General features: G+C 39.6%; 1 protein-coding gene across 1 annotated transcript; it reads left to right on the forward strand.

Moving 5' to 3' along the window:
• The first annotated feature begins 5131 nt into the window (after positions 1 to 5131).
• LOC131233481 (protein PSK SIMULATOR 1) lies at positions 5132 to 6999 on the forward strand. The gene has a single exon (XM_058230196.1). It carries the CDS (start codon positions 5521 to 5523, stop codon positions 6958 to 6960), a length of 1440 nt encoding a protein of 479 aa, XP_058086179.1. The 5' UTR covers positions 5132 to 5520; the 3' UTR covers positions 6961 to 6999.
• The last annotated feature ends 19591 nt before the right edge of the window (positions 7000 to 26590 follow it).

The following is a 26590-nucleotide window of genomic DNA, read 5'->3' on the forward strand; positions in this document are numbered from 1 at the left end:
AGATTGTATAAGCTTATATTTACAAGTAGGATGATCACTTGATCATTCATGATGTGTATATGAATAGAGCTAGGTTACAAGACCATTTACTTACAAGTAACATATCAATTCGAATCACATTGATTTGTGAGTATGCTCATTCTATACGTAGTCTTTATTACTTGCAATGTGACCAGATCAAGATGAGATTGTACTATTTTTGTGTGCATTCTCAAGGTCATATGTATAATTCAATTGGGTCATGAGTATGCTGAGCTATAACATATTCAGGAGGCATTATAGGCATTCTACACTCTTCTTCTTTTTTTTTTACTTCTTTTTTCTTTTTTTTTTTTTTTTTTTTGAGATTTCTTGTGTTGTCCATGGGAGCACCTCCTTAAAATCCCAAACAGAAAAAAAAATGCTTGGATTACTATGCCCTCCATTGGGATTCGCATGCCATGCAAGGCATCTCTAAAATAATAGAGCGGCAATGGAGAGCTCCAAGAAATCCCAATTTAGTGAGGAAAAATCCAGAGAGAGAGAGAGAGAGAGAGAGAGAGAGAGAGAGAGTCCATACATTGACCTTGGGTTCACCAGCCTAAAGCCGAAGATGGAAGGGGAGCACAAGCTTGGCCAAAGACCAAACAGCCTAAAATACTCCCCCCCCCCCCAGTGAGAGAAGTAGGCTGGTGCCAGACCAAATGCTCCAGGGAAAGTGGCCATAAGTACTTGTTAGAGTGCCAAACCAAACGCTCCCTAAACTATCTCAATTCCAATTTCTAGTGCTAATGCTAGTCACAAATGGAGAGCAGGACTAGTCACATTTCAGTCAATTCCACTATATTGAATTGGAGCTAATTCCAATTCAATCCAATCGACAATCCAAACAAAACCAAAGTAATTACATCCCCCAGAAAAGCATTATTATCTTTGGATGGCACATTACACATTCCTAGCGTGTGAATTAAAAACTCATAATTCGTTTTCAGCTTACGCCATGCATTTGGAATTATTTCCCCTGTCAAGATTCTTATTTCTTAGTAAAGATTATTATTCTTAGGTTCCGAAAGCGATGAGTTAAATGTGCAAAAACACACATGAGCACTATATTTGCACTGTGACAATGGATGGGATTGAAATGAGCCGGATTTTGTATACCAGATATTATATTTTACAAACTGCAACCACAAAAAAACTCGAAGGAATCATCAACATCATGAGTGACGAAGAAATCAAGCTCCATAATGCCCAACCCACCACTGTTTTCTATATGCTACATCATTTTTGCATCCTGTATAGAGACTGATCCCTCTCCAAAATAATGTGGGGGGCCCACTTGATGTAGAGATGACATCCGATGATCCGTCCACAAGTCACACACCTAAAATTTACCCTGTGTTCCAAAAATCATCCTGGTCCAACACATTAGTGGGTCACACCACCACCATTTCAGACTGAGTGTGGGCCTTAGAGTGTTTTTTATATGAGATCTAATCGACTCATAAGATTGCCTAATCAGGATAAGTGATCACTCCAAGAATTGCATGGCTCCAAAATTCAGGTGGGCCACGCTTAGAGATTTTATGATTTTACATGATTTCGCTCACATGAGCTTTGGGTCGGTCCATTTTCGGTAACAGGCTAATTGGATGTCATTCAAGCATCACTGTGGGGTCCACACACTACGTTGTAAAATAAATTCATTCAGCATGCCATATAAATTTGGTAGTGACTTTGCATTTGGAACTTCTGTTATAATTAAGTAAATCCATGAATGTTTAGGAGATAGATTCCACTTATGTATAATGCGTTTGGTAGTGACTTTTGCATTTGGAACTTCCCTTATAAGCATTTTGGATTTGATGATTGTTTTGAGTATCTCAACATGGGTTGCCCATTGTACAAGGTTATTCACATTGACCACACCAATCACCGATGCATATGATAGCTACTTGGGCTTCAGGCTTCCAAGCCATGGAAATGGGCTGTTGCACGGGTCCACCCAGACACGTGTGACATCTGGGCTGTGTAAGATTCTTCCATTTAGTAGGCCATCATAGATTAACGGTCCTTAATAAAGTGGATCAAATCTAGGTATTGGATCTTAGGTGAGAAGCATGCTCGCATGGCCCATTTATAATTTAATTATTTGTAGTACCTCACATAGAGCAATATACATTCGACCTGGTTATATATATATATATATATATATATATATATATATATATGAAGTTAGATTTTCTAAACTAGGAAGACTTAAGAGTGCAAAGGCTATTAATGAGTCAAACTTATCAAGTGCCACCTGTATTTATTTTAGTATTGGTTCTCAATATTTTTTCTTCTTTAATTTTGATAGATAGAAAGATTTTCTTGTTTGAGATGTTCCACGGGCCCATTCATGAGCAACCATTAGTAGGTGAATTCTATATATATATATATATATATATATATATATATATGATGGGGTGCTAATCCATGAGACCTAGTTAGAAATGGAAGGTCCTATTAGGGGCTTTATGGGGCCCACTGTGATGCACTTGTTTTATCCATGTCATTCATCTATGTTGAAATATTATTTTAGCTGGTAGCTCAAAAAAATAAATAAAAAGCTCAAGTGAACCTTAACATAAGAAAAAATGGGAATGGAAGGCCTAACATTGAAAACTTCTTCGGGAATATAAAAGTTTTGGATCAAACTAATATTCATGTTTTCAATTCATTCATATCTACGTGAGAACAGGTTGGATGCAGATAAACTTGCGACGAGCCTTAAGAAGGTTTAAACAGTGGCCGTCATTGTCACCAATGCTTCATGTGGTGCGGATTGCTTGAGCTTTCAATCTGCCTCATTTTTGGGCCGATGCCGTGAAAAGGGATGGACGGCCGGTACGGTGGTGCTGCCCAATCCATGCCCTTATCATATCCTCTTTTCATTTTTTTCGTGGATGTTTAAGTTGAATTTTGAATTTTAAAAATTAAAAATGAGATCGTGTAAACCGTCAAATGTGGGCCACTGGTCAATTCATTTAGGTCGTCAGCTTCGTTGCTTATGTGGGGCCCACCCGATGATGATAGGAAAGGAAATGCACAGTAAGGCCCATCGATCGGTTAAGAGCGCACCAAAGGATTGCATTAGAAGCACAGCAACTCTTCCACTACACCCACAGCGATTGCAAGTGCGCTACCTTCAGAATTCAACTCAAGTGCATCGCACCATCAATCAATTTCCAAATGATGCCTCCGAAGAAGGGAGTCGACTTGACCAAACCTGGCCACACACATGGCATGTGGACGGAGATTGCGTTTACACACCACAAGCCCATTTCCTCACTACCGCGATCAGGATCTTAGAGTATGTCGCCACTTACTGGGGCCCACATGCTGAGGTTATCTGATGATTTGAATCCTCCATATTTTCTTCACTTTCATAAGAGATATATTTGCTCCTACTCACCTTTGATTTTTTATATTGAAATATAGCCATTGAAATTTTCTTTTCATTGTTGTAGATTCATCTACAGACGCTGATGGTAGTAATCATTCTTTCAGGAAAAAAGAAAATTCTAATGGGATATCGTATATCACAAGTTCCGAAATGTGGACGGTTTAGATTGTTGGAATACAGAAAATGTGGGGCCCGGACGGGCGACAGACGCTTTATACTAATCCGCGACGGAGGCAAACCGCCCAGATTCTCCAATGACGAGATATCGTGAGATTTGGTTAGGTTTTTAATTATGATAAGTGGGGTCATGGTTCCGTAATCAAGACCATTGATTTGTTTTTTTTTTCCCACTTAGAATGTGCTATGCATAAAAAATCTCCTTCATAGGACTTTCTTAGCCTTTTGATGTGGCCTACAAATAAACGGTTGATAAAAGAAATGTAACAACGGTCCAAATTGTTGTATTTCTCTTCTTAACCGTTTCTCTAGGACACAAAAAAGGTCCTGATATCAGTCGCTGCATCTTTCAATCCATAGGTTTAAGGGAAACTGTACATCTACGGTGGGACTCAACGGACCAATGGCCTGGATTATGGAACCATGGCCCCCCTTGTCGTAACTGAAATCATATAATTCATCCTGGATATAATGGACTCGATGGATCCCCCATTCTGTATTGGAGGTTCCCCAACCATCTTCCTGACTGAATGATCCTGACGTTCGATCAGACCCGTTCAAGTGGACCATTTAGGAAAAACCACGTCAACGGTCCAGGTAAAGATCCAAAAATTCGATGGCTAGGATGTCCCACCCAGGGTTCCCTTCTTTTACGGTGTATCTGGTGCGGGACCCAAATTGCGAAATTTCACTATTGGTCCATCTCGACACCACCCGATAAAGAATCGATGGTAGATGAGATGGACGGCCCACCACATCCTATCACATGCTAGAAGATGAGAACAGGCCGGATGCACATCATATCACATCCTGGTCTTGATCAGACGGTGATGAGATGCACCAACAGCTAAAGCAGGCCTCTGAGAATCCTTTGCTTGCCGTCGCACGTGTGTTGGTTATCCGACGTTCTTGTCGTTGAGTGCACGTGCGTACCCCACAGACTAATACAATTTATACACACAAAAACAAAACAGCAAAAGAAAAGGAAAATGCCACATAATTACCAACAAAAAAGAAAAGAGAAATGTCTCCTCGATTATTATCTAAAGTGCCTGACACTTGAGGCTGTCTAATTCCACATGCACGTGCCAAAGTAGTACACTTGTGTGAGATCCAAACCGTTTATCATATGAGTCCGGTTGTATATCTGATCTATCCCAAAGAAGGGCTGTTCCCCTCAGCATGTCTTACCTACTTGATAAGTGAACCAGTCTAATTTTTCTGCCAGGCACACAGCCGAAGGGATCCGCTGATGGATGGCTAGGATCTTTCACATATAAGCTGCATTGGGAAGTTCAGCAGCCGTGGATCGGCTATGATCCACTCAAATATCTAAAAGGTATATGTAATACTCCACTAGTATTTTTTAATTATTTTCGAATGTTGATGTGATGGGACCACTACGGATGGTCCATTGCCAAAGGAACCCAGCTGGAAGATCCTAGCCATCTAATTTCTTCCTTTCCCATTTGAGTATGAACCGTTGTTACTTGAAGGGTTTCTGAGGCCCGTTGATGATATTTCCAGAACATGCACTATACACTGCAAAGATCATCAAATCAACGGTCTGGATCACCTAAATTGGCCCCGCTTACCAACTTATCGAAGGATGTCGTGCATATCCTCCAACTAATCTGCCTCTTCGCCGCTCTCTCTCATCGTTTTCTTTCCATTTCTTATAACGTTTCAACATCCCACGAGCAGACACCTCTTCCATCTGCTAATTCCTTTTTTTTAATCCTTATCTCTGCAACTCCACCTCTTCAATTATTTCTGTCTGTGTCCTTCCCATAACTCCTCTCTCTCTCTCTCTCTCTCTCTCTCTCAATACCCACATAGAATAGAAGAAGAAGTAGTGTAAAGAAGAGCAAGAAATCACAACCACCTTCTTCTTCCCTCTACACCAAAACACTTCCATGGCACTCGAGTCATGGCTAATCAAGGTAAAAACTGCCATTTCCAACAAGATCGACACCGTCCACAAAGCCACATCCAAGACCGCCAAGCGATCCAACGTAGGCGTCTTAGCCTTCGAGATCGCCGGCCTCATGTCTAAGCTCCTCCAGCTCTGGCAATCCCTCTCAGACAAAAACATCGCCCGTCTCCGCCACGAATCCATCTCCCTCATAGGAGTCCGAAAGATCGTGTCCCACGATGATACCTTCCTCTTAGGCCTTGCGTGCGCCGAGATGGTAGAGAGCCTACGCCTCGTCGCCAAATCAATATGCAGGCTCGGGAAGAGATGCGACGACTTGGGTCTCCAGCAGTTCGATCGCTTCTTTGATGAATTCGCCGAATCGGGTCGGGACACTCACAACTGGATCATGACATGGAAGGAGATGGAGTCGAGAGCGGCTAAGAAGATGAATCGATACGTAACCGCGACTGCAGCCCTTCATAAACAGATCGACGAGCTCGCAGAAACTGAGCATGGATTGAAAAAGCTACTCCAATGCAGCAGCGAACAAGGGCATGAATCTCCAATCAAGATAAAAAAGATCGCAGAGCTCCAGCAGAAACTCTTCTGGCAGAAGCAGGAAGTAAAGCACTTGAAAGAGAGCTCGTTATGGAGCCGTAGCTTCGATGCCGTTACATCATCGCTAGCAAGATCGGTTTTCACCGTCCTTTCAAGAATCAAGCTAGTTTTTGGAGTGGGGCACGAACTACCGCCGGCCATCGCTTCTCTTCATCGCAGCCTATCCGTCTCCGCTACCGTCCATCCTTCCGAAAACCCCACCACATGCAAATTCATATCTGGGCCATTGACAACATCAAAATTTCAGGATCACCATCGAGATCACACGATCAACTTCCTTGATTCGAACAAGAAGCTGCTAAAACCACCGGCGTCGACGTTAGGAGCGGCTGCACTCGCGCTCCACTACGCGAATCTGATAATCGTGATAGAGAAGATGATCCAATCACCGCAGCTGGTTGGCGTCGATGCTCGGGACGATCTGTATGTCATGTTGCCTACGAGCATACGGGTGTCGCTGCGAGCAAGATTGCGAGGCGTGAGGTTATCTGCTAGCGATCCAGCGCTGGCTGGAGAGTGGCGAGACGCGCTGTGGAGGATCTTGGAATGGCTAGCGCCGCTGGCGCATAACATGATAAAATGGCAGAGCGAGCGGAGCTTCGAGCAGCAGAACATGGTGCCGAGGCCCACCACAATTCTTCTCCTCCAGACGCTCTTCTTCGCAAACCAGGAGAAGACGGAGGCTGCCATCACCGAGCTTTTGGTGGGTCTCAATTATATATGGAGATTCGAGAAGGAGATGAATGCAAAAGCATTGTTCGATTGCTCCAATTTCAAACAAGGATTGTCTGCTGAAATCAGCCCTACTTCTTCTGCTTAGATTTTCTTTTTATTTCTTTTCTTCTTCTTCTTCTTTTTCTTTTTTTTTTTTTTATTTTTTATGGGTGAGATGTAGTCGGCCATTTCTCTTTCTGAATTTCTCAACTTTCTTTCTTCTTTTTTTTTTTTTCCTTTTCTTTTTTGATTTTGAGTTGGGTTGATATGGTTTGGAGGGTTTGAATTGGTGCTGACCCTTTTTGATGTAATTGTATATGGTAAAAGTATAGGTATATTTGTATAAATTTGGCATAAATGGAGGGTTTTAATGGTAATTTCAATCAGATTGAGATTCCGTCTTCTGTTAGTTTTCCATGTGTTTTTGTAGATTTTGAGTCTGTTTTGGCTTTTTTTTTCACAAGGCGGATGGAATGGTGGGAGCGAAGTTGTAATGGGAATGTACGGTTTTGCCCCTCTGACTTTATAGACGAGGGAGGGGAAATCGGATTGCGTACTGAGTTAGTTTTACCTCTCTCGAGATTGACGATCCAATGTCTCACCACCCATTGCGGCACACATGCTCAGTGGTCCGATGATCGGAACCGTTCATTTCGTGGAATCTACGCTGTAAAGGAAATATTATAATTTTTACTGATAGGATTATTTTGACCATCAATATCTTTAATGAATTTATAAGAATCAAAAGAATATGTTCAAGGGCTCATATTCAAACTAAAAAAATCCGAGGATGGGATCGTCTCTAAAGTTTTATTATGGTAATATGAACGGTTCAAATTATCATAGCATCGCAGAATGTGGGCCCCAGTGGGTGGCGACACACGATGGATCTTGAAAACTCATTTTTTGGGAAGAGATCTTTGGGCAACAGCGGACCGTCGATGGTGGGGTGGTTCCTGGGACTCGGACATGGTAGTGTGTCGGCAAATCCCGAGGCAACTCAGTGGGTCGAGTCAATGAATCTGGTAACCTGGGTCCTGGATAGGAAAAGGTCTGTTTGATTTGGAGGAGGTTTTGTATTCGTCGCGCTGGTTGAGCGAGGCGCTAGTCGCTCACGATTCCTTCCACGTGGCTTGTTTGAAGTATATCTAGACCGTTCAAGTAGATTATATTGTCCATTATTAGCCCATGGTTAAAAACGACAATGATAATACGACAACACCAATCTGGACAGCCGGAATGACAATTGGGATGGGCGTGTCTGTTTGTTTTGATCCGTATATGGTTGGGGCCCACTGATGGATGGACCCTTCCTAATCGGTGTGGATGGATCAGATTAGCATCTTCTTCTTTTTTTTCTTTTTTTTTTAAAATATTGCATGTTAATGAGACTGACAGAACTTTGATAATAGATTTTTATATTATTAGCAAAGAAAATTGCTTGGGTGATGCGGACCAAGGAAGACTGGAACCTTCAACCAATCAACAGTTCACTAGCTTAATAGGGACCAAAATTCTCTACAGCACATGTTGTCCGAAGCTCTTGCAACACCTGAGATTTGTGGAGCCCGGCGATGTTTGTGTGAAATCCAATCCGTCCATCACTTGCGTCACATCATTTTCACACATGGAAAATCAAAATCAGATCGAACGAAAACTCAGGTGGGCCACGCCATTGGAACAGTGTAAAATCATGTCTAAAGCATCTAAATTTGTTCGGTGTGGACCATCTGAAATTTATGTCATGCTGATTGAGCATGTCTCTTCATCCTCATGGGGCTCACCTGATTAACGGGTTAGACGGCATGTCAATTGTGAAAAACAAGATGGCCCTAGCAAGGTTTCTATGGTGTGGTTCTCCATCCCCGTTGTCTGGTGTGGCCCATCTGAGTTTTGGATAGGCCTGATTTTTGGATTCAGATACTGACGTGAGGCGTGGCAACTGATGGACAGAGTGGATTTCGCATACATATCACGATAGACCCTCAGAACTCGGGTGTTGCATTACAACTGATGTTGAGGATTGGGGTCTGGCAGTATTCGTACCTGCAATTGCAAATCATTCAATATCGGATCTGATCCGATACATGTCCTGTCTCAGAAGTCTAGACCATGCTAAATGAGCTTCGGGAATAGATGTAGGGTCCAAATGGGCAGGGCTGGGCTGGACCGGCCCTGTCCGAGGCTTGAAATTATCCTACATGAGGATTAGGACCAATGCCCTAATCCAACCGAGACCCACCATGGGCCAGAATTACAGGGTCCATGTCCAGACCATTTCAGGAAAAAGAGAACAGATTCCAGCTCTAAACGACCCTCCAAGATCATTGGGCTGGGCCAGACCCAAATCCAAACTGTATAGTAATAAATAATAATATACTAATAAAGTGATGAATACTATTATTTTGATTAGGTACAATGAAGTGGAGCTATGTGGTTGGGTTCAGGCATTCTGGGCTCAAACTAGCCCACTTGGAGGTAAGCTCAAGAGTCCAGTCCCAAGTGAGATGGACACGGTGGTTTTTGTCTTTTTTCTCTATTTCTCTTATTCGCGATCCAATCCATCATGTTGGTCCCACCTACTTCATGTTTTCAAAGAAAAAAAAATTTGTGGTGTGTTAGAAAACTTCAGCCAAGTATTTCAGATCTTACATTTGACTAGGAAGCTGTGGCCCAGGATCAAACTGATTCTTGGGTTATGGCATCAATACGATGGTGCCGTTTCAATGCATCAGATCTTGGACCTAACATGCTATGCGGGCACAAGCAACGTGCAGATGAACTTTATTTCACGTGCATGTGGGCTTAGCAAAGCTATCAAATGTTTAACGAACAAAAATTACAAAGCTTAACGGGGCGTTTGGATAGTAAATTACTTTAAATAAGCTATTTAAGTTGTAATTAATAACTTATCTTAATTTTTGCTTATTTAGTAGATAAATATATTTGGTTAATATTACAATTATCAACTAAAAAATAAAAAAGTATAATAGGTTTCCAACATCTTAAGTAATTATCCCACAAGTTTGTTTGGTCCCCTTACATCCATCATGCATCATGTGGTGTCAATTTTTTATGTAGACTATTAATTGTGTGGGTTTCACTTTTGATATGGGTCATTCATCATTAGGGGTTGACCTTTAATGTGCATCGATTCGGTATGTAGGGGCCACCTTTAATGTTAATCATCCATCATGTGAGATCCACCGTCAATGTTATTGCCCATCATGTGGAGCCCACCTTCAACATCAACCACCCATCGTGTGGGCCCCACCTTTGTTATGGGTCGTCCATCATGCAGGGTCCACCTTGAATATGGGCCACTCATCATTAGGGCAAACCTTTGATGCGAACCGTCCATCATGCGGGCCCCACCTTGATGTGGATCATCCATCATGTGGAGACCACCATTATTAATTTGCCCATCATGTAGAGCCCACCTTTGATCTAGATTGTCCATCATGTAGGCCTCACCTTCAATGTAAGTTGTCCATCATGCAAAGATTGCCTTAGATGTAGGTCATTAATCATTAAGGGCCAACCTTTGATGTGAACCATCTATCATGTGGGGACACATCAATATGGGTCATCCATCATATGGGACCCAGCTTCAATGTTCACTACCCATCATGTAGAGCCAAACTTTAATGTGGGCTTCAATGTTCACTGCCCATCATGTAGAGCCTAACTTTAATGTGGACCATCCATCGTGTAGGCCCCACCTTTGAAGTGGGTCATTTATCATACCAATCCATTTTGGATATGGGCTATTTATCACTACAAGCCGACCTTTGATGTAGATCATCCATCATGTGAGCTCTATTAATATGATGTCATCCATAATGCGGGGGCTCACCTTTGATGTGGACCATTCATCATGTGAGCCCCACCTTTAATATTGACAATTCTTCATGTGAGCCTCCTTTGATATGGACCATGAGAGAGCCTTATTTGACATGGACCATGAGAGAGATTGACATGGACCATGTGGGAGAGAGTAGAAAAGTAACTTTTATAGTTTTTTTTTTAAAAAACTTATTAAAATAAGTAGCTTTTAATACATAAATTACTTTTACAATAATGATTACCAAACTAACTAAACTTACAAATAATAATAATAATAATAATAATAAAATACTTAACATAATTTAAAAAGTAACTTATTCCGTGGTATCCAAACAGACCCCAGGAGAGTTTTGCTAACTACGCCTTAGCCTAACTTGACATAGACCCAACCAAAATATCAACCGGTTGGGTACGGTGCTCAAATCCAGATCCGGCTATTAAATGATCTGGTTTGGAATTCCCATCTATTTTACCTTATCAAAACCCATTTGCCCCCTGCCCAGTGCCTACTAGTGCTGCTAATGACTTGGGTTTGTTTCTTGGGCCTCGCTTTACTTTTTAGGCCCACATAGTGGCCATAGTTTTGGCAACATTTTCTCCTTTAGCAAGGTCTAACCACAAATTTAGGCCAATTTTCATGCCTGAGGTCCAGGATTTGTCCTAAATTTCAGGCCTACGAAAAAGGGATGGGCTTGTGCTGCTGATGATTCCTTGTGACCAATGGGCTAATGTTGAATGGGCCCAGCCCAAACCAGGTCCAGACTTCTCTGGGCTGGGATTGGGCTGTGCCTTGAGTCCCATGAATTGTATACCTGGCCCTGAGTTTTAGGCCCAAAAATAAGTGGTCTCGGTATGAGTTGCATTTTCCTGAGACCAACCAATAAGCTGAGCCCAATTTAATACTCATAGGCTGGGTTTGGAATTGGCCCTTTAGCTTGTGGTCTGGACATGGACATTCATTGGTCCAGACAGACCGAACCCAGCCCATTTACCATGTATATGTTGTGGGAAAATGCATGTTATGGGTGAGCTCATGACATCTACTATATTAAGGGAAGGAAGGTTAACAGAGGCCAGTTGTAGTATATGTGCGGGGGCATTACATGTGAAATTCTGACCATTCACTGGGAAGTGTCGACCGCGAACGTGCCAGTGCCCCAAAAAATAGGATGGTCCATTCATCAGGTTGACCGTTACATATATGTTGAACATGGACTGTCCACTACTTATTTTTGTCACAGTCCCATTTTGCTTGTACAAATATTGCCCACGTGATGAGTTGAACAGCCTTTTCATGGACTAATGCATTCTCATAGTGGTTCTCGCCTGATGAATGGTCCGCATGTCGTCAATTGCCTCAAGAGGTATTAGGGCTGTACACAAACCGAGTTAGCTCGGTTAGCTCGCTCGACCCGGCTCGACTCGACTCGAAAAAGCTTGATTCGACTCGGTTCGAAACTAAGTTCGAGATGAGTCGAGCAGATTTTTTGAACTCCAAAAAATTTCGAACTGAGTTCGAGCTCGCGCTAGCTTGACTCAACTTGGATCAAACCTAACTCGAATCGAACTTAGATCAAACCAGTTCGATGACTTGGTTACTTTGATATTGATGCTGCTCACCAAGTGTTTGATGAAATGACTCAACCAAGTGTCGGCTGGTGGCAAGAAAGGTATGTATATGAAACAAATATAATTTTTTTCTTGATTTTGATGTTTCCTATAACGTGTGTGATGAAATACTTACATATGGTGAGAATTTGAAAGTGCAGTACATGTGTTTGTGAAAATGTTGCACCGGCAAACTCAGCTCGATTTTGGCTCAAATTCGGCTCCAACTAGCCTGAGTTGCTAATCGAGCTGAGCTAGCCAGTCGGGCTCGAGGACTGACCAAGCCGAGTTCGAGCTTGAGGTCAGCGAGTGGTCGATCCGAGTCGAGTTGTGCCAAGCTTGACTCCATTAGACTCGTGTACACCTCTAAGAGGGATGCAAGTACTTACGTCTATATAATGTTGTATACACATGAGACATGGGTATCATAATCTAAACCATGCAAATCACTTGCTCTGCCATTTGATTAACCCCTAGCCTAAGATTGCCTTGATTAGACGATCCTTACCATCTAATGAATGCACACCTTTCTTATTGAATGTGAGATGTTGCTGATTTTTTCCTACTAAGGGCCCATTTGGATACTACCAAATAAGTTACTTTTCCTACTTACAATAGTAGATAAGTAACTTATTTTGGATAAATAAATTTGGTTTATGATTAGTTATGAGTAACTTTTTTACCTAAAACTACTTAACCACTTCAGTTAAATTTTTTAACTTTTTTACTTTTCATAAGTTGCCAAAAATAAACATAAGAGAGAATAAGAGTTGAGAAAATATAAAAAATGTGATTTACCAAACATACTTGTTTTCTTAATAAGTAGAAACTAAAATAAAGTAATTGTATAATATAATTAGTAACTTATCTTAAGCAACTTACATCCAAATGCACCTTGAGTTACCGTTTTTGTACCACCAAATAAATATTGGATTGTCCATTTGCTGCAATATTTTAATCTTTGGCCCATTCACAATTGGACCGACCGAATGAATGACGGTTCAAATCACATCCGCTCTGCATTCGTACCTAACAAACGATCAGTCTCCAATGCGTTAGTGAAGCTGGTAGAGACATAGGGAAATGATATGAGTTCAAGTTCTCTTGGAACCCACACCCTGACCTAGCTTCAGTGGTAGACTGAGTGAAAGATACGTGGTCTGGTCTTGGTATCGATTCCCTGGCGGGGGTGGCTAACGGTAAATTGTGAACTGACCGTGGGTGTACTAACAATCTAACCAAAAAAAAAATATCCCTTGGAACCCCTCGCTGCCTTGCATGAGTTCCTTGCCGAGATGGTTCCCCCAGGGAAAAATAAAATAAATGGGGCCTACTGTTAATGGGACCACCAAATATTACGATGAACGGATGATCCTAACCTTCAGTTGCCACCATAAACGGGTTATTAAAAGGAAAAAACTTTAAACGGTTGAAATTCAGCTACCAAATGTCCACTAATTGGGTGTTTAGGAAGGCCGACACCTAATTTCTTCATCTTACCCACGGACCCACAATTTGGACAGTTTGGATTTAGATAAAAAATCCATACCATGGGTGTAAAAGTGTGGTTTATGCTCATGAAATTCCATGCTCCAGCAGAGTATAGTTTAATTACCGGGTGGCAGGACACTCAATACTCCATCCAACACGCCAAGATGGATCATGCGGCACATTGAGTAGTGTTTGATTCTCCGTCTGATGGTGCCTGTGCATGTAAAAAATAGATGATGATCAGCCCGGCCACTTATTTTATACTATGTCAGAGTGGGACAGTTGATATGCAGGCACCCAAAAATTGTACACATGGCTTAGACAAAGGGCCTATTTGTTAACTGCTAAAAGTAGTACTTAATGCAGAATTGATAAAATGCTCTGTATCAAGAGTTGTTTGTTAATGCCAATATCAGAAAGTGCTAAGTGATTTCTTTATAATATAAAACATTTCTAAACAAGAGACACAGGCAAATGTTCAAATTAACATATTTCAGACATTTCAGATATTTATTAACAAATTGGTTGTTTCAAATTCAGTACTTAATTTTCAGACTTCACCCATAATTACCAAACAAGCTTTTTGGCTACAGATTTCAGAATAAAGCCTTAGCCAGACTTCATATTTAACAAACAGCCTAACTCAAATTAAATTAGTCCAACTATGCCACATATCACGTAGCAATCCTAAACTTTGATTAATGGATATTTGTTTGTTGTATGATAGAATAGGATCGACATAACAGTATAAAGCCGCACAGTTGATTTCACATATATCATCTTAATTAGGTGCTTATCCAAATATACCTTTTCTATATGCATTTATCACATATATAATCTGGTTATTTTTAATGAAATCATACAAGTCTTTGAGTTAACATGTTCAAGTCATATCGTTAACAACCGTTCAGTTTCAACCATCCATTTTAGCAGGCCCCATACCCTTCATGTCATATTCACTGCACTGAAGCAGCAATTTCCTCTTCTTAATTGCAATTAGTGGTGTTTTGAATTTTTTTTCAAGAACTTTCAGTCTCATTTATGAGGAAAGCATTGCTTTACCGTGAGGTTAGGCATGAAAGTCACAAGGCCTGCTAAAATCAGGATTAAGCTTAATTTGGATTTCATAAATTCTCCTATTCAAATAGCCTATGAATGTCCACTAGTCACATATTTAGAAAATAGCGCTTGTAAGTTTTTATTAGGACCCATGTGAAGTGAAGCCCACAAATTGGATGGTTTAATTTCAGTTATTTGATATTTCGTGTAGGAGATCTTTGTGCCAACCTATCACTCCCAGCAATACGGTAGTCTATGATCGAACTATACAATGCGCTGAGAAATTATATTAGATTGATAGTTCATGATGGTGATTAAGGGCCTGTTTGCTATACATGATTAAATAGTATAGAATTGCATTAGATGATATTATCACTATTGTTGTATAATGATTACACGTCTTAATCTCTGAAAATACCATTACATTTTGACCCTTCAACCCTATATTTGGGATCAAATTCTTCCTTTAGGAAAAATGTGGTATTAAGTAAAACTTGCATTTGATGGATCATGAATTTGCAATGAGTGGACCAAATTTTATTAGTGATGCTGGTCACTTATAAATATATGCAACTTGAATGTCACGTGTAAATGGCACATATGGGTGGATGACATGGATAAAACATATGCACTAACATAAGGCCTATAAATGTAGTGGATTTCAAAATCCTCAAAAAGTTCCACAAAATCTATTGTTTGAATTGACTGATATGACACTTGGATTAGCCATCGTTATTTCAAACCTTAGATGAAATTTGTATGGACCAAATGCAAATCCATCCTACTTGATCCCATGTTGGCAACGGACCCTAAAAGATTTGAACAAAAAGCAACGTTATGACCCTCTCCAGACAAACTGCAAAATTCTAGCCATTTAAGAGAATAAACAATTGATCAAAGAAAAAAATAAAATAAAAATCAATGGTCTTGCTCTACTACACAAACACAGAGCCAAAGATTCAACTGTTAGGATTATCTCCTAGCCATTATAAAATAACTTGGACTACCGAGCTATGGCTCCAGTGTCGCACTTTTAAAAACTGAACGGGGGTTATTTGGTACTCCAGCAAAGTACAACACTTGATAGGTAGGTGCTTAAAAATTACAAGTTCCATCGTACATTAACTCAACTTGTGGAACCCACTTTTGCTAAGTAGCTGTCCCAAAATCAGAGTGTTAGAACAAATATAACCTCTGATTCATTGACACTTGTTTGTTCGATTAGGATCAGTGGATTTTTTTTTATTTTTTATTTTTTTTTATTTTTTAATTTTTTCTATTCTAATCTTTCAATAAATATCCACCAATCCATTAGTTAGATAATACAACAAGCGTAATTTTTTGTCAATGATACATCTGAACTAGGACTCATAATTTGAACAGTTTAATTCGGATTACTGGTATGCCATATATGCAACTTCTAAGTGCCTGCGCATCATCCATCTCCCTCAGCCAGAATATCAAAGTTTTTCTCGAAATGAAAAGCCCAAGAGAACCGTAGACATTCTCGGTTCGACCATTCCGTAACGAATACCTGTTTATTTAATTATATATATACATGTTCTGAAAATTGATGACAATCATGTAATTTTTTGAGCTTCTGAATCCGTGATCCACCGATCGCTCCACATGCATGGCACGTGACGCATGAGAGGGTCTTACAGGTTTATATTTTATTATCTATTGAGATCTGAGATGCTGATTTCCGGGATTTTGGATTGGAATTTTTGTTTGGGTTATGACTAAGAGGGGCCCTCATCCACGTGTTGAGCAATCAACGCGTGTCAGAGATCCGTTCCATTCATCAGTAGCACATTGTGAACAGTCCGTGTATCAAAACTACAAGTGGCAGGTCTTTTATAGCTGAAACATTGCCTGTGAATTTGAAAAACATGAAACAAAATCCGCAATATCTGCGATGCTGTTTGGCAATCCTCTCCATGCCATTGCAGTAGGTATGATTTTGTGATTTTGCTACTTAAACACTATGAAGTCAGTTGTATTGGGACACTTGGACAATCCAACAGACTGATCTGGGCTGTCCGTTAGGTTTATAATGGATGGTCAAGAACATGTGCCGGAAAAAATAGGACTAATGAACTAACTTACGCCATCTATTTATTTGGGTAATTATGGATTGCTATAAGCGTCACATGATTCAAACTTCAGGCTCGAGTTTTCTCCCATCCGGGGAGAAAGATGAGGAAATCCAGGCCGTCCATAATCAATTGGACTGACCTGATCGGAAGAAGATGAACTCCCCACTCAGTTTAATGGGGAAAATCAATCCAACCATCCAGATCAATTTGGGGGCCACATTTATTTGGCAAATCATGGTAGGCCACGCATATTTATATGGACCTTCCGACCGATGGCATTATTCCGTGAACGCGTACAAACAGTGCCCTTGCAGTCGCAAGCAGGCCACTTTGGACTCTCTGATCTCCTCCATCCTACATCGGTTTTGAACAATTTTAGCACCGTTGTGAAGCTCTCATATAGAAGAATAGAAACGACATTCGTGATCATGATAAGTGGGCCTCACGAGATGGTGGAAAGCCCCAAAATAATTTTTTTTTTTAAAACATGTTGGCTTGTGGACCATATAAGTTGTACAGACGCATTTTTTATTCTCTCATTTTCGCCAACGGCCTATTTGGATACCACCAAATAAGTAAATTGTGGCATAAGTAACTTATCTTACGCAACTTATAATCCAAACGGGCCTAAGTGACTTATTTGAGATAAGTAAATTTTGTTTATGATTAGTTATAAGGCCTAGATATGGAACCCCCTCAACTTGAAATCATTTTATTGTGTTTGGCACCTTAGAGTGGGAATCAACTTTAATCCAAAAATAGTTATGCTTGGTATATTTATAGTAATTTGAATTTAATTACTAAATCAACTTTAATATCTCTAATTAGTTATGTATGTAATGCTTGACAGAATGGTTGTAGTAAGCCCATTGAAATATATATTTTTTCTTGAAAATGATTAAATTTCAAGTCTCAGATGGGCCACAAGCATATATCATGTCCGTGTGGTTGACCAATTATTTTTAACTATTGATTTACATGGACAATGTTTGAATGGTATTGATCATCATATTAAAGTAATTATAATGATGCAATTGATAATTTATTCGTTTTGGGATATCATTAGTGGGCCATGTGCCCAATAGAATAATAATAGGGTGACACACATGTTACACATGCAACTCTGGGAAGGATTTTAGATGTAATCCAAACTTTCGCTTAAGGTTTCAAACCTCTCTTTGAAAAGATTTGAAACCCAAATTACTTTATGTGGCCAAACAATTGGAAATCCCCTAAAATCTCTCAAAGCCATGGTGCCAAATAACCCTTAAAGTAACTTTTTAACTAAAAGTTCATAATCACTTCAGTTGATTTTTAAAAATTTTCTATTTCTTATAAGTTTTTGAAGAGAAGCATAACAAGATGAGAAGTTAATATGTATGTTGTTTACCAAATATACTGTTCTTAATAAATATAAACTATGATAAACTACCTGTGGTATAAGTAGCTCTTCTTAAGCACCATACTATTCAAACGCCCCCCTCCTACTCTTTTCCCGAACATTTCATATAATTTTGTAGGCCTCACATCCGGATGTCAAAGAGTGATTGGCTCTCACCATAGCGTGGCCCCACAGGCGGTTGGAAGATTTCCAAGATAGCAAGAAACCTTTCTGTTAGAGGAAACCTACGACGGTTCGTACAGAGTTCCCAACTATTCGACGGAAACGGATTGGCTACTCTCCCTGCCACCAGCCAATGGCCGGTGGTCGGTGCTGTGGGCCCCACCATGATGTATATGTTTCATCCATTCCGTCCATCTATTTTTCTAGATCGTTTTATAGCATGATACTAAAAATGAGTTATATCCCAATCTCATGGACCACATTACAGGAACCAGTGCTGAATGAACACCGACCATTAAAAACTTTTTGGGGGCCATACAAGTTTTGGATCAAACTGATCTTTGTTGTTTCCATTCACCTGGGTCTATATGACCTAATCAACAGATTGGATGTCTAATAAACATAAACAGTACATTGGGCCTTAGGAGGATTTTAATGGTGGATATCCAATCACTATTGTTTTCCTGTGGTGTGATCCACCTGAGATTTATATTCCTCTCATTTTTGGCATCAAGCCCTAAAATGATCTGTAAAAATGGATGAACCGAATGGATGAAACACATACATGACCCCCATATTCCATATGACTATCCCTACAATTGTATAGGCCCGTTAGCCACCTGTCAAGAGGTGGTTCTCCTCGAGGATTTGATGGGCTCCACAAGGAGATCCAAACGTCCAAAGTTGAAAGAACATACAAATAGCAGCAATATGTGTCCGTCCTGTCGAGGCCAGCTGTCACTGGGAGATTGGATGAGAGAACTTTGTGGACTCCATCAATGTGCATAGCTATCAAACTGCATCCAGAACTTCATACCCTGCATTCGTCAGAGCTACACGTCTGCAGGCAGCGATGTTATACTCTACTCATACATGTCTCTCCATTAATCTCGACAAGAAAGAGTGTCCAGTCAGATGTAAGCTCATGACATAGGACGTGGCAAGCAACTGTTGGTTATAAGGGATTTGTGGGTCCCACGTGAGTCAACAGCTTACGTTGTACTCTTTTCTTTCTCAGGGCTTTATATCAGAAAGCTGGATTGGGATTGGCTCTTTCTTTTAATATGCTTCCTTGTTAATTAGGTTTCGTAATTGATATTAGTTTATAAAAGATAGACTTCTAAGTGTGAAGGAAGTTCCATTCCTTGGTTATAAATACAGGAGCTCACATGGTGTAGGAATGGCTTTTGGTTTTTACATTTTTTTTTTCTTTTATTCTCTATGTGAGAGAGAGGCTGAGGCAGAGGCAAAGGAGATCTTGAACCTTGTTTATCCCTTAGGTCTCATCATCTGGCCAATCTAAGCCGTTTAAACTCCTCGCACCTTCCTTTAGATTCCCTTCATCAGTGATTCCGTCTTCTCTGCACATTGTTGGGATTGCCAATTCAGGTTGTGTACCACATTGTATTGTAAAACGATGCAAAGCCTGAATGAAAGATACCTCGCTTTGGCACTGAGGTCTTGGTATGGATCCCTAGTGGGGGTGGCCAATTGTGAAGTGTGAACTGGCCGTGGAGTACACTAACAAGCTAACCAAAAAAAAACATTGTAAAAGGATGGAACATATGTAAAGTACTGTCAAAATCTTAGAACGTGGAAGGAAGGGAAATCAAATGATTTACTGAAGGAAATCAATTCAGTGGAATCGGTTGAAAGGACGAGTGGCTGTGATATGTTGTAAGGTCAGTTATTTTGTATCATAAGTGAATTTTGGATACAATAGCATCATACCATATGTGTTATCATTGGAGTTGGTTCACCATATATAGTGAGTATGATGGTTGCCTATAAAATCATATGAATTGGTTCAGTTTGTATGATAATGCTTGATAGGGTGGAGTGTACTCTGATTAACATGAGGCATGTTCCAAATTCAAAGAAGATTCTAATATTTCCGGGAGATTTGGATGTACTCGGATGTAAGTTTGTCAGTTATAAAGGGGTCTTAGAAGTTTTAAAAGGGACATTCATTGTTATGAATGTGCAAAGGAGCAAAAATCTTTACATGTTGATCTGTATCAGGTGGAGATGCAACATTTGTAGTGAAATCCATGTCGGTACATTTATGGTATGTGTGCCTAAGCTACATGAGTGAGCATGGTATAAAGTTACTTCTTGATATTTAATTAATTACTCGTTTAAAAAATGTTTATTTATATATACGTGAGCATTTCATATATGAAAAATAATTAAAATTATCATTTAAAACTAGGAAACATATTAGTAAATGTCAATTAGATTATGTACATTTGGATGTGTGGCACCCGTTGTTTTTGGAGGAGAGTTGTCATTCTTTGTCACATTCATTAACGATTTCATGTATGTGTTTATTTTATAATGTATAAATTCGATGTTTTCGTCACTTTCAATATGTGAAAGACAATGATTGAAAAATGGATATGGTGAAAGGTGAAAATCATGAGGATAGATAACGATGAAGAATTTACTTTTATGGAGTTTAATCAATATTTTAAGAAGAAAATCGTGAGTTACAGCACAATGAGGCATACACATAACAGAATGGTGTGGCCGAATGTATGATTCAGACTTTTTTGGAAAGAGCTCGAAGTATGTTAAGTAATTCTGAGTTGGGCAACGAACTATGGGCTAAGGCCATCAATACAATTTTTTATTTAATGAATCGATCTTTATCTACACCTATTAATTGTAAAATTTTGGAAGACGTATGGAGTGGTCGGGAAGTTGATTACTCAAGGCTATGCATATTTGGTTGTGATGCTTACTTTCATGTACCGTCAATTAAAAGAGATAAGTTAGACTAAATGGTTAATAAATATACTTTTGTCGGTTATAATAATGGTCTGAAATGATACAAATTGTATGAGCGGGTTTCACAGAAAATCATATTTAGTCGGGATATCAAGTTTAGTGAAGGCTCCTTATTTTAAAAGGATAGACATAAAGAAACAGAAAAATCAACAATTGATGTTTAAACGAACAAAGGTGAAACATTGGAGAAGTTGAGTCACATATTGATGTATAGGAAGATGTGGTAACACCACCTATCAAGAGAAATCCACAAAGGGATTACAGGGTACAATTGAGATACATGGATGACTCAAAATGTTAAGTTTGATCTTATTATAGATGAGCGTGATCCATCTACTTTTCAAAAAGCTTTAGAAGACAGAGATGCGGAAAAGTGAGTAGCAGCAATGCATGATAAGATAGACATTTTATACAAGAATGAAATGTGAGAGCTGATGGAGCTGCTTATTAGGTGGAAAGCGATCGGTTGCAAATAGATTTACTTGAAGAAAATGGATAGATACAATGCTAGATTGATAGCGAATGACTATGCTCAAAGGGAAGTGTCGACTTTAAGGAGATATTTACATATGTGGTTAAACAAGTATTTATAAGATTTGTATTACCATTGGCTGGCCAATAGAATCTAAAATTAGAATTGTTAGATGTAAAGACTGTGTTTTTGTATAAGGAACTAGAAGAACAAATCTATATAAAGTAACCTAGAGAGTTCGAAGTGCATGGAAATGAGAATATGATTTGTAGATTAAAGAGGCCGTTGTCTAACCTGAAATAGTTGCCTATGCAGTGGTATAATAAAATTGATTCTTTCATGTTAAGCCAACAGTTTATCAGAAGCGAATTCGATCATTGTGTCTATTTTAGATCACTGAGTAACATAGAATTCATCATTCAGGTGTTATATGTTGATGATATGTTTATCGTCAGCCATAATTTGTCTGAAATTAACATATTGAAGGCTCAATTATCTGAAACATTTAAGATGAATGATCCGAGGGCTTCAAAGGAGCAAAGACAGGGAAAGGAGCATGATATGGTTGTCTCAATTGGAGTATCTCGAGAAGGTCTTAGTCAAGTTTGGACTGAAAATTGCTAAACTAGTTAGTACATACACTGCTCACTTTCGGCTTTCTTCGAAGCAATGCCCTATGTCAGATAAAAAAAAGTGGTATATGTCTCGTGTGCTTTACTTGAGCATGTTTGGTAATCTTATGTATGCCATGGTCTATACTAGACTGAATATATTTCATATACGGTGGGTATTATGAGTAGATACATGTTAAACCCTAACAAACAACATTGAGAGGTAGTGAAATGGTTACTTTGTTATATACGACGTACAAGAAACTATGTCCTAACATTCAGAAATTCTGAAGAAAAACTTTTAGGCTATTTAATGCAAATTATACATGAAATGTGGATAATAGAATGTCGACTTCCGATTACTCATTTGTGTTAGTTGGTGGAGCTATCAGTTAGATCTCAAAGTTTTAGTACGTGGTTACTTTTTTTATAACTGAAGTTGAATATATGACAGTGACAGAAACATTCAATAAAATTATTTTGGTTAAAAGTGATGATGAATGAGTTGAGGCTTCAATAAGAAGCCATGCCTATGCGTTGTGATAGCGAGAATTCGATGTACCACTCATAGATTAAACACATTGATATTCATCATCATTTTTTCTATCGAATGTTAGAGGAAGGATGTATTACTCTTGAGAAGATTTAACGCTAGTAAAAATCAGACGGACATGTTTACGAAGGTTGTTATTGCAGAAAAGTTTAGGTTTTGCTTGACTTCTCTGAGCTTGACAAAGAGTAAATGAAGATGAAGTGTGCATGAGAAACGATAATGGTGTTATAATTGAAGATGATTATAGATATAGATAGCAACTTGGAGTAGTGGAGTTGGAAGATTAAAGTCATAGTGAAGATTGTTGATTAAATGCCTTTAATCTGGTGCAGTGCAATTGGTCAACTAAAGCCCGTTGTGATGTTTCCGATTAACCAAGGTTTGTTTTGGTTAATTAACAAACTCTCTTAATATCTCAATTAACTGAAGGTGCAACCAACAAAATGCATAAGTTTTTTTTTTTTTTTTTTAAAATTTTTTATTATTATATAGAAAATATGGGTTTTGTTTTTACTCTTGTATAGAGTTATATAAGCATGTCTCTAAGCTCGATTAGGGTAGGTAGAACAAGGTGAGCTTACACAATTTTTAGGATTTTGCAAAGAAAAAAGATTAGGTTTTCTATTCCGTAAGTTGTTCTATATCTTATAATTCATTGTTCATGGTGGATTAATTGTTACTCTGTGTTGTGGTTTTTTCCCACAAGAGTTTTTCACATAAAAATTAATGTTCTTTGTTATTATTATTATTATTTTTTTTGTTTTCCTATTTTGTGTTTAATTCACTATGAGGTTGCTTTTGTGCCCATAAAGGGATTTCAATGCCCAAAATGGAGTTGGATGTGACTTGACTTTGACATACAGGAGAAGGGAAAAATCAAATATTATTTTGTATGCAAAAGAAGTAATTAGACATCCCCAATTATATTCCTACCCTTGTCTTGAAACGGTTTAATAAGAATGCTTCATAAGTTGGCTTAGAGGCCTAGTATGATCAAGATCTCGGTATGGCCTTGAGTCCACCGTCTACTTCCAATCCCTTCGGATGCTTTCTCACTTAAATTTTGCAACTCACACAGTCACCCTTTACTCCCATAACTTTTGCAGTAGAAATTGCTTCCAATTGGTTTATCAATATGGTGGATCATGGGTTTACCCGGTCCAGATTTACAGCACATTTGCCCACCTGAATTCACTCGGGAACTGTGGGAGAAATCCATCCCATCATTGGGTGTGCCTTACAATGCACATGCTGGTTTTATACGCCAGACGCTGATGATGAATATGGCTGTTGATTAATTTTTCCAACAGCTATTTTTTATGAATGTGTGACGCAGCTAGCCAGGGAGCAACCTGATGTTCAGGCCTCAGTTGTCTGCATGTGAATTAATTGTATCCAATTGCGAGTGTCACGATCCGCATTCATGCAAAACAGCCACTTAGATGGGACCGCCCCCAAATTCAGTCGTGGCCATCCTAATGTTATATTAGTGGACACTTGTTTGAGCATGGATTATTTTTCATTTTATTATTCCATTTGATATCATCAACTTGTTAGGGTGCAACTTCAGTATCCACTTGACTGTGGGGCCCACTATATGTAACTTACATCAACTACGTCCATCCGTTTTGAAAGCTCATTTCATATTATGATTAAAAAAAACAAGCAGATCCAAAATCTTAGATGGATCACACTAAACAGTGGTGATTGAATACTCATCATTAGAGACTTCTTGGGGGCCACTGGAATGTTTATATGCCATCCAACCTGTTGATGAGGTAAAAAGTACCTGGATGAAGGGACCACACAAATATCAGCTTCATTCAATACTTTTGTGGCCCACAAGAAGTTTTTAATGGTCACTCACCACTATTTCCCGTGGCATGGTTCACCTAAGATTCGACTCTACCCATTCTTCCAATCACACGTTAAAATAAGCTTTCAAAACAGATGGACGGGGTGGATGTAAGGCACATACATCAAGGTGGGCCCAACCTTTTAATGGGATAATCCAACGTTATTCCTTTCACACAAGGGTGCCAAAAATGTGGACGGTTCGGATTGATGCACACACGTGAAATGTGCCATTTGCTGTCCGCACGGGCGTGGCTGCCAGCCGCATCCAGCGACTCCTCTTACAAAAGACAAATGCTCGTGTACTCGCCCTCCTTACGTGGGAGGGACACGAGCCAGCGTGCCAAACGCGGTTTAGATCTGGGAGTTTCATCAGGTGCGCCCCAGGATGAACTTACCCTGGACCGAAAATCAGGCCGGACCACCATCACGTGGGGTATAGTAGCCCTTGAATGTAGGGCTGGTCAGTTTATTTTAACCGTCCATTTTCTGTTGTACGTACGTAGGCAGCTAATGAGCAGAGCGGCCCATTTTTTGGCCTTGGCAGGGGCCGGGATACTCCGCAGCGAATATCTCGCTTGACGAGTGCTTGGAATTTTCTCACACATGCGTGCGAGAGTCGATGACCATCTGCAATTCATCTGGCAGCCCTCTTCAGTTGTTCAAAGGGAAATGACCAGATACAGCAGCAGCCATTTATCCGGATAACATGTGATATATGTAGAATATCCTATCCGTACAAAATGTTGTCCACATCATGTTGATCATCTGACACGAAAATCAGGCCGATCAAATATATAAAAGTACACAAAGACAAGATCAATGGACAGCCAATTGTATGACTTAGTGTACCGTTTTTCCTCTCACAATGAGTGGATTAGCCTGATTTTCATTCCAGTTGATCATCATGATGTGGCCCACCTTTTTTAACGGATAGGATTTTCTACATATGTTACACATTTGTACAAAAATAATGGCTCTACAAGGACCTATGATGCAGATGATCAACAGTACTGCACTGGAGCTGGCCTCTTTCTTTCCACATTTGTGATGACCGGTACTCACACAGCCACTGTATCTAGAAAACGTATAACTAAATCCAAACTGTCCAAATTGCGGGCCCACTTCACAAAGGGCATGGCTCCAAAATCAGATCGATCAGACCATTATAACCTAAATCAATGGACTTTGGTTTGTTGAACTAGCACAATAAACTACTTTGCATTTCTGATGCCCATTAGACGGTGATCAGTTAGACAGTCAGGATGATACCCATAAAGTGGGACCCACTGTTTTGGACGGTTTGGATCGAGTACTTGTATGACACATCTGCAGCAGCTATGTGCACGCGTGTAGATCATTTGTCAGACTGCCAGAGTATCTATGTTTTTCATAGAACAACGTAGTGTGTCTCTCGCGTATGATGAAAAAAAAGCATCGCGGTACATTACCAATTTTTGAAAACATTATACAGATCCAGAGCATTCATCAAGTGATATTCACTATTATCATACACTGATCTAAACATAACATCAATTAATGCATCATCAAGGCCACGATGAAAAATGTATCATGACCTTATAACCGTCCATTTTTATTTACAATAGCTCAAGTAATTACTAGACCATTCTATTTTTCCGGTTTTTTCATCTAGATGTCGGGATCCACCTGACGAGCGGCTCGGATACAGATTACGTGTAGCTTGTACACCTGTGAAATCAGAGTTAGTTGAATTTACTCGGTGAGTTTTGGTCAAGTAGGACAATGCATTGTTCTTACGGCCTTCACG

Source organism: Magnolia sinica, chromosome 18, assembly GCF_029962835.1.
Source record: "Magnolia sinica isolate HGM2019 chromosome 18, MsV1, whole genome shotgun sequence".
Classification (NCBI taxonomy): domain Eukaryota; kingdom Viridiplantae; phylum Streptophyta; class Magnoliopsida; order Magnoliales; family Magnoliaceae; genus Magnolia; species Magnolia sinica.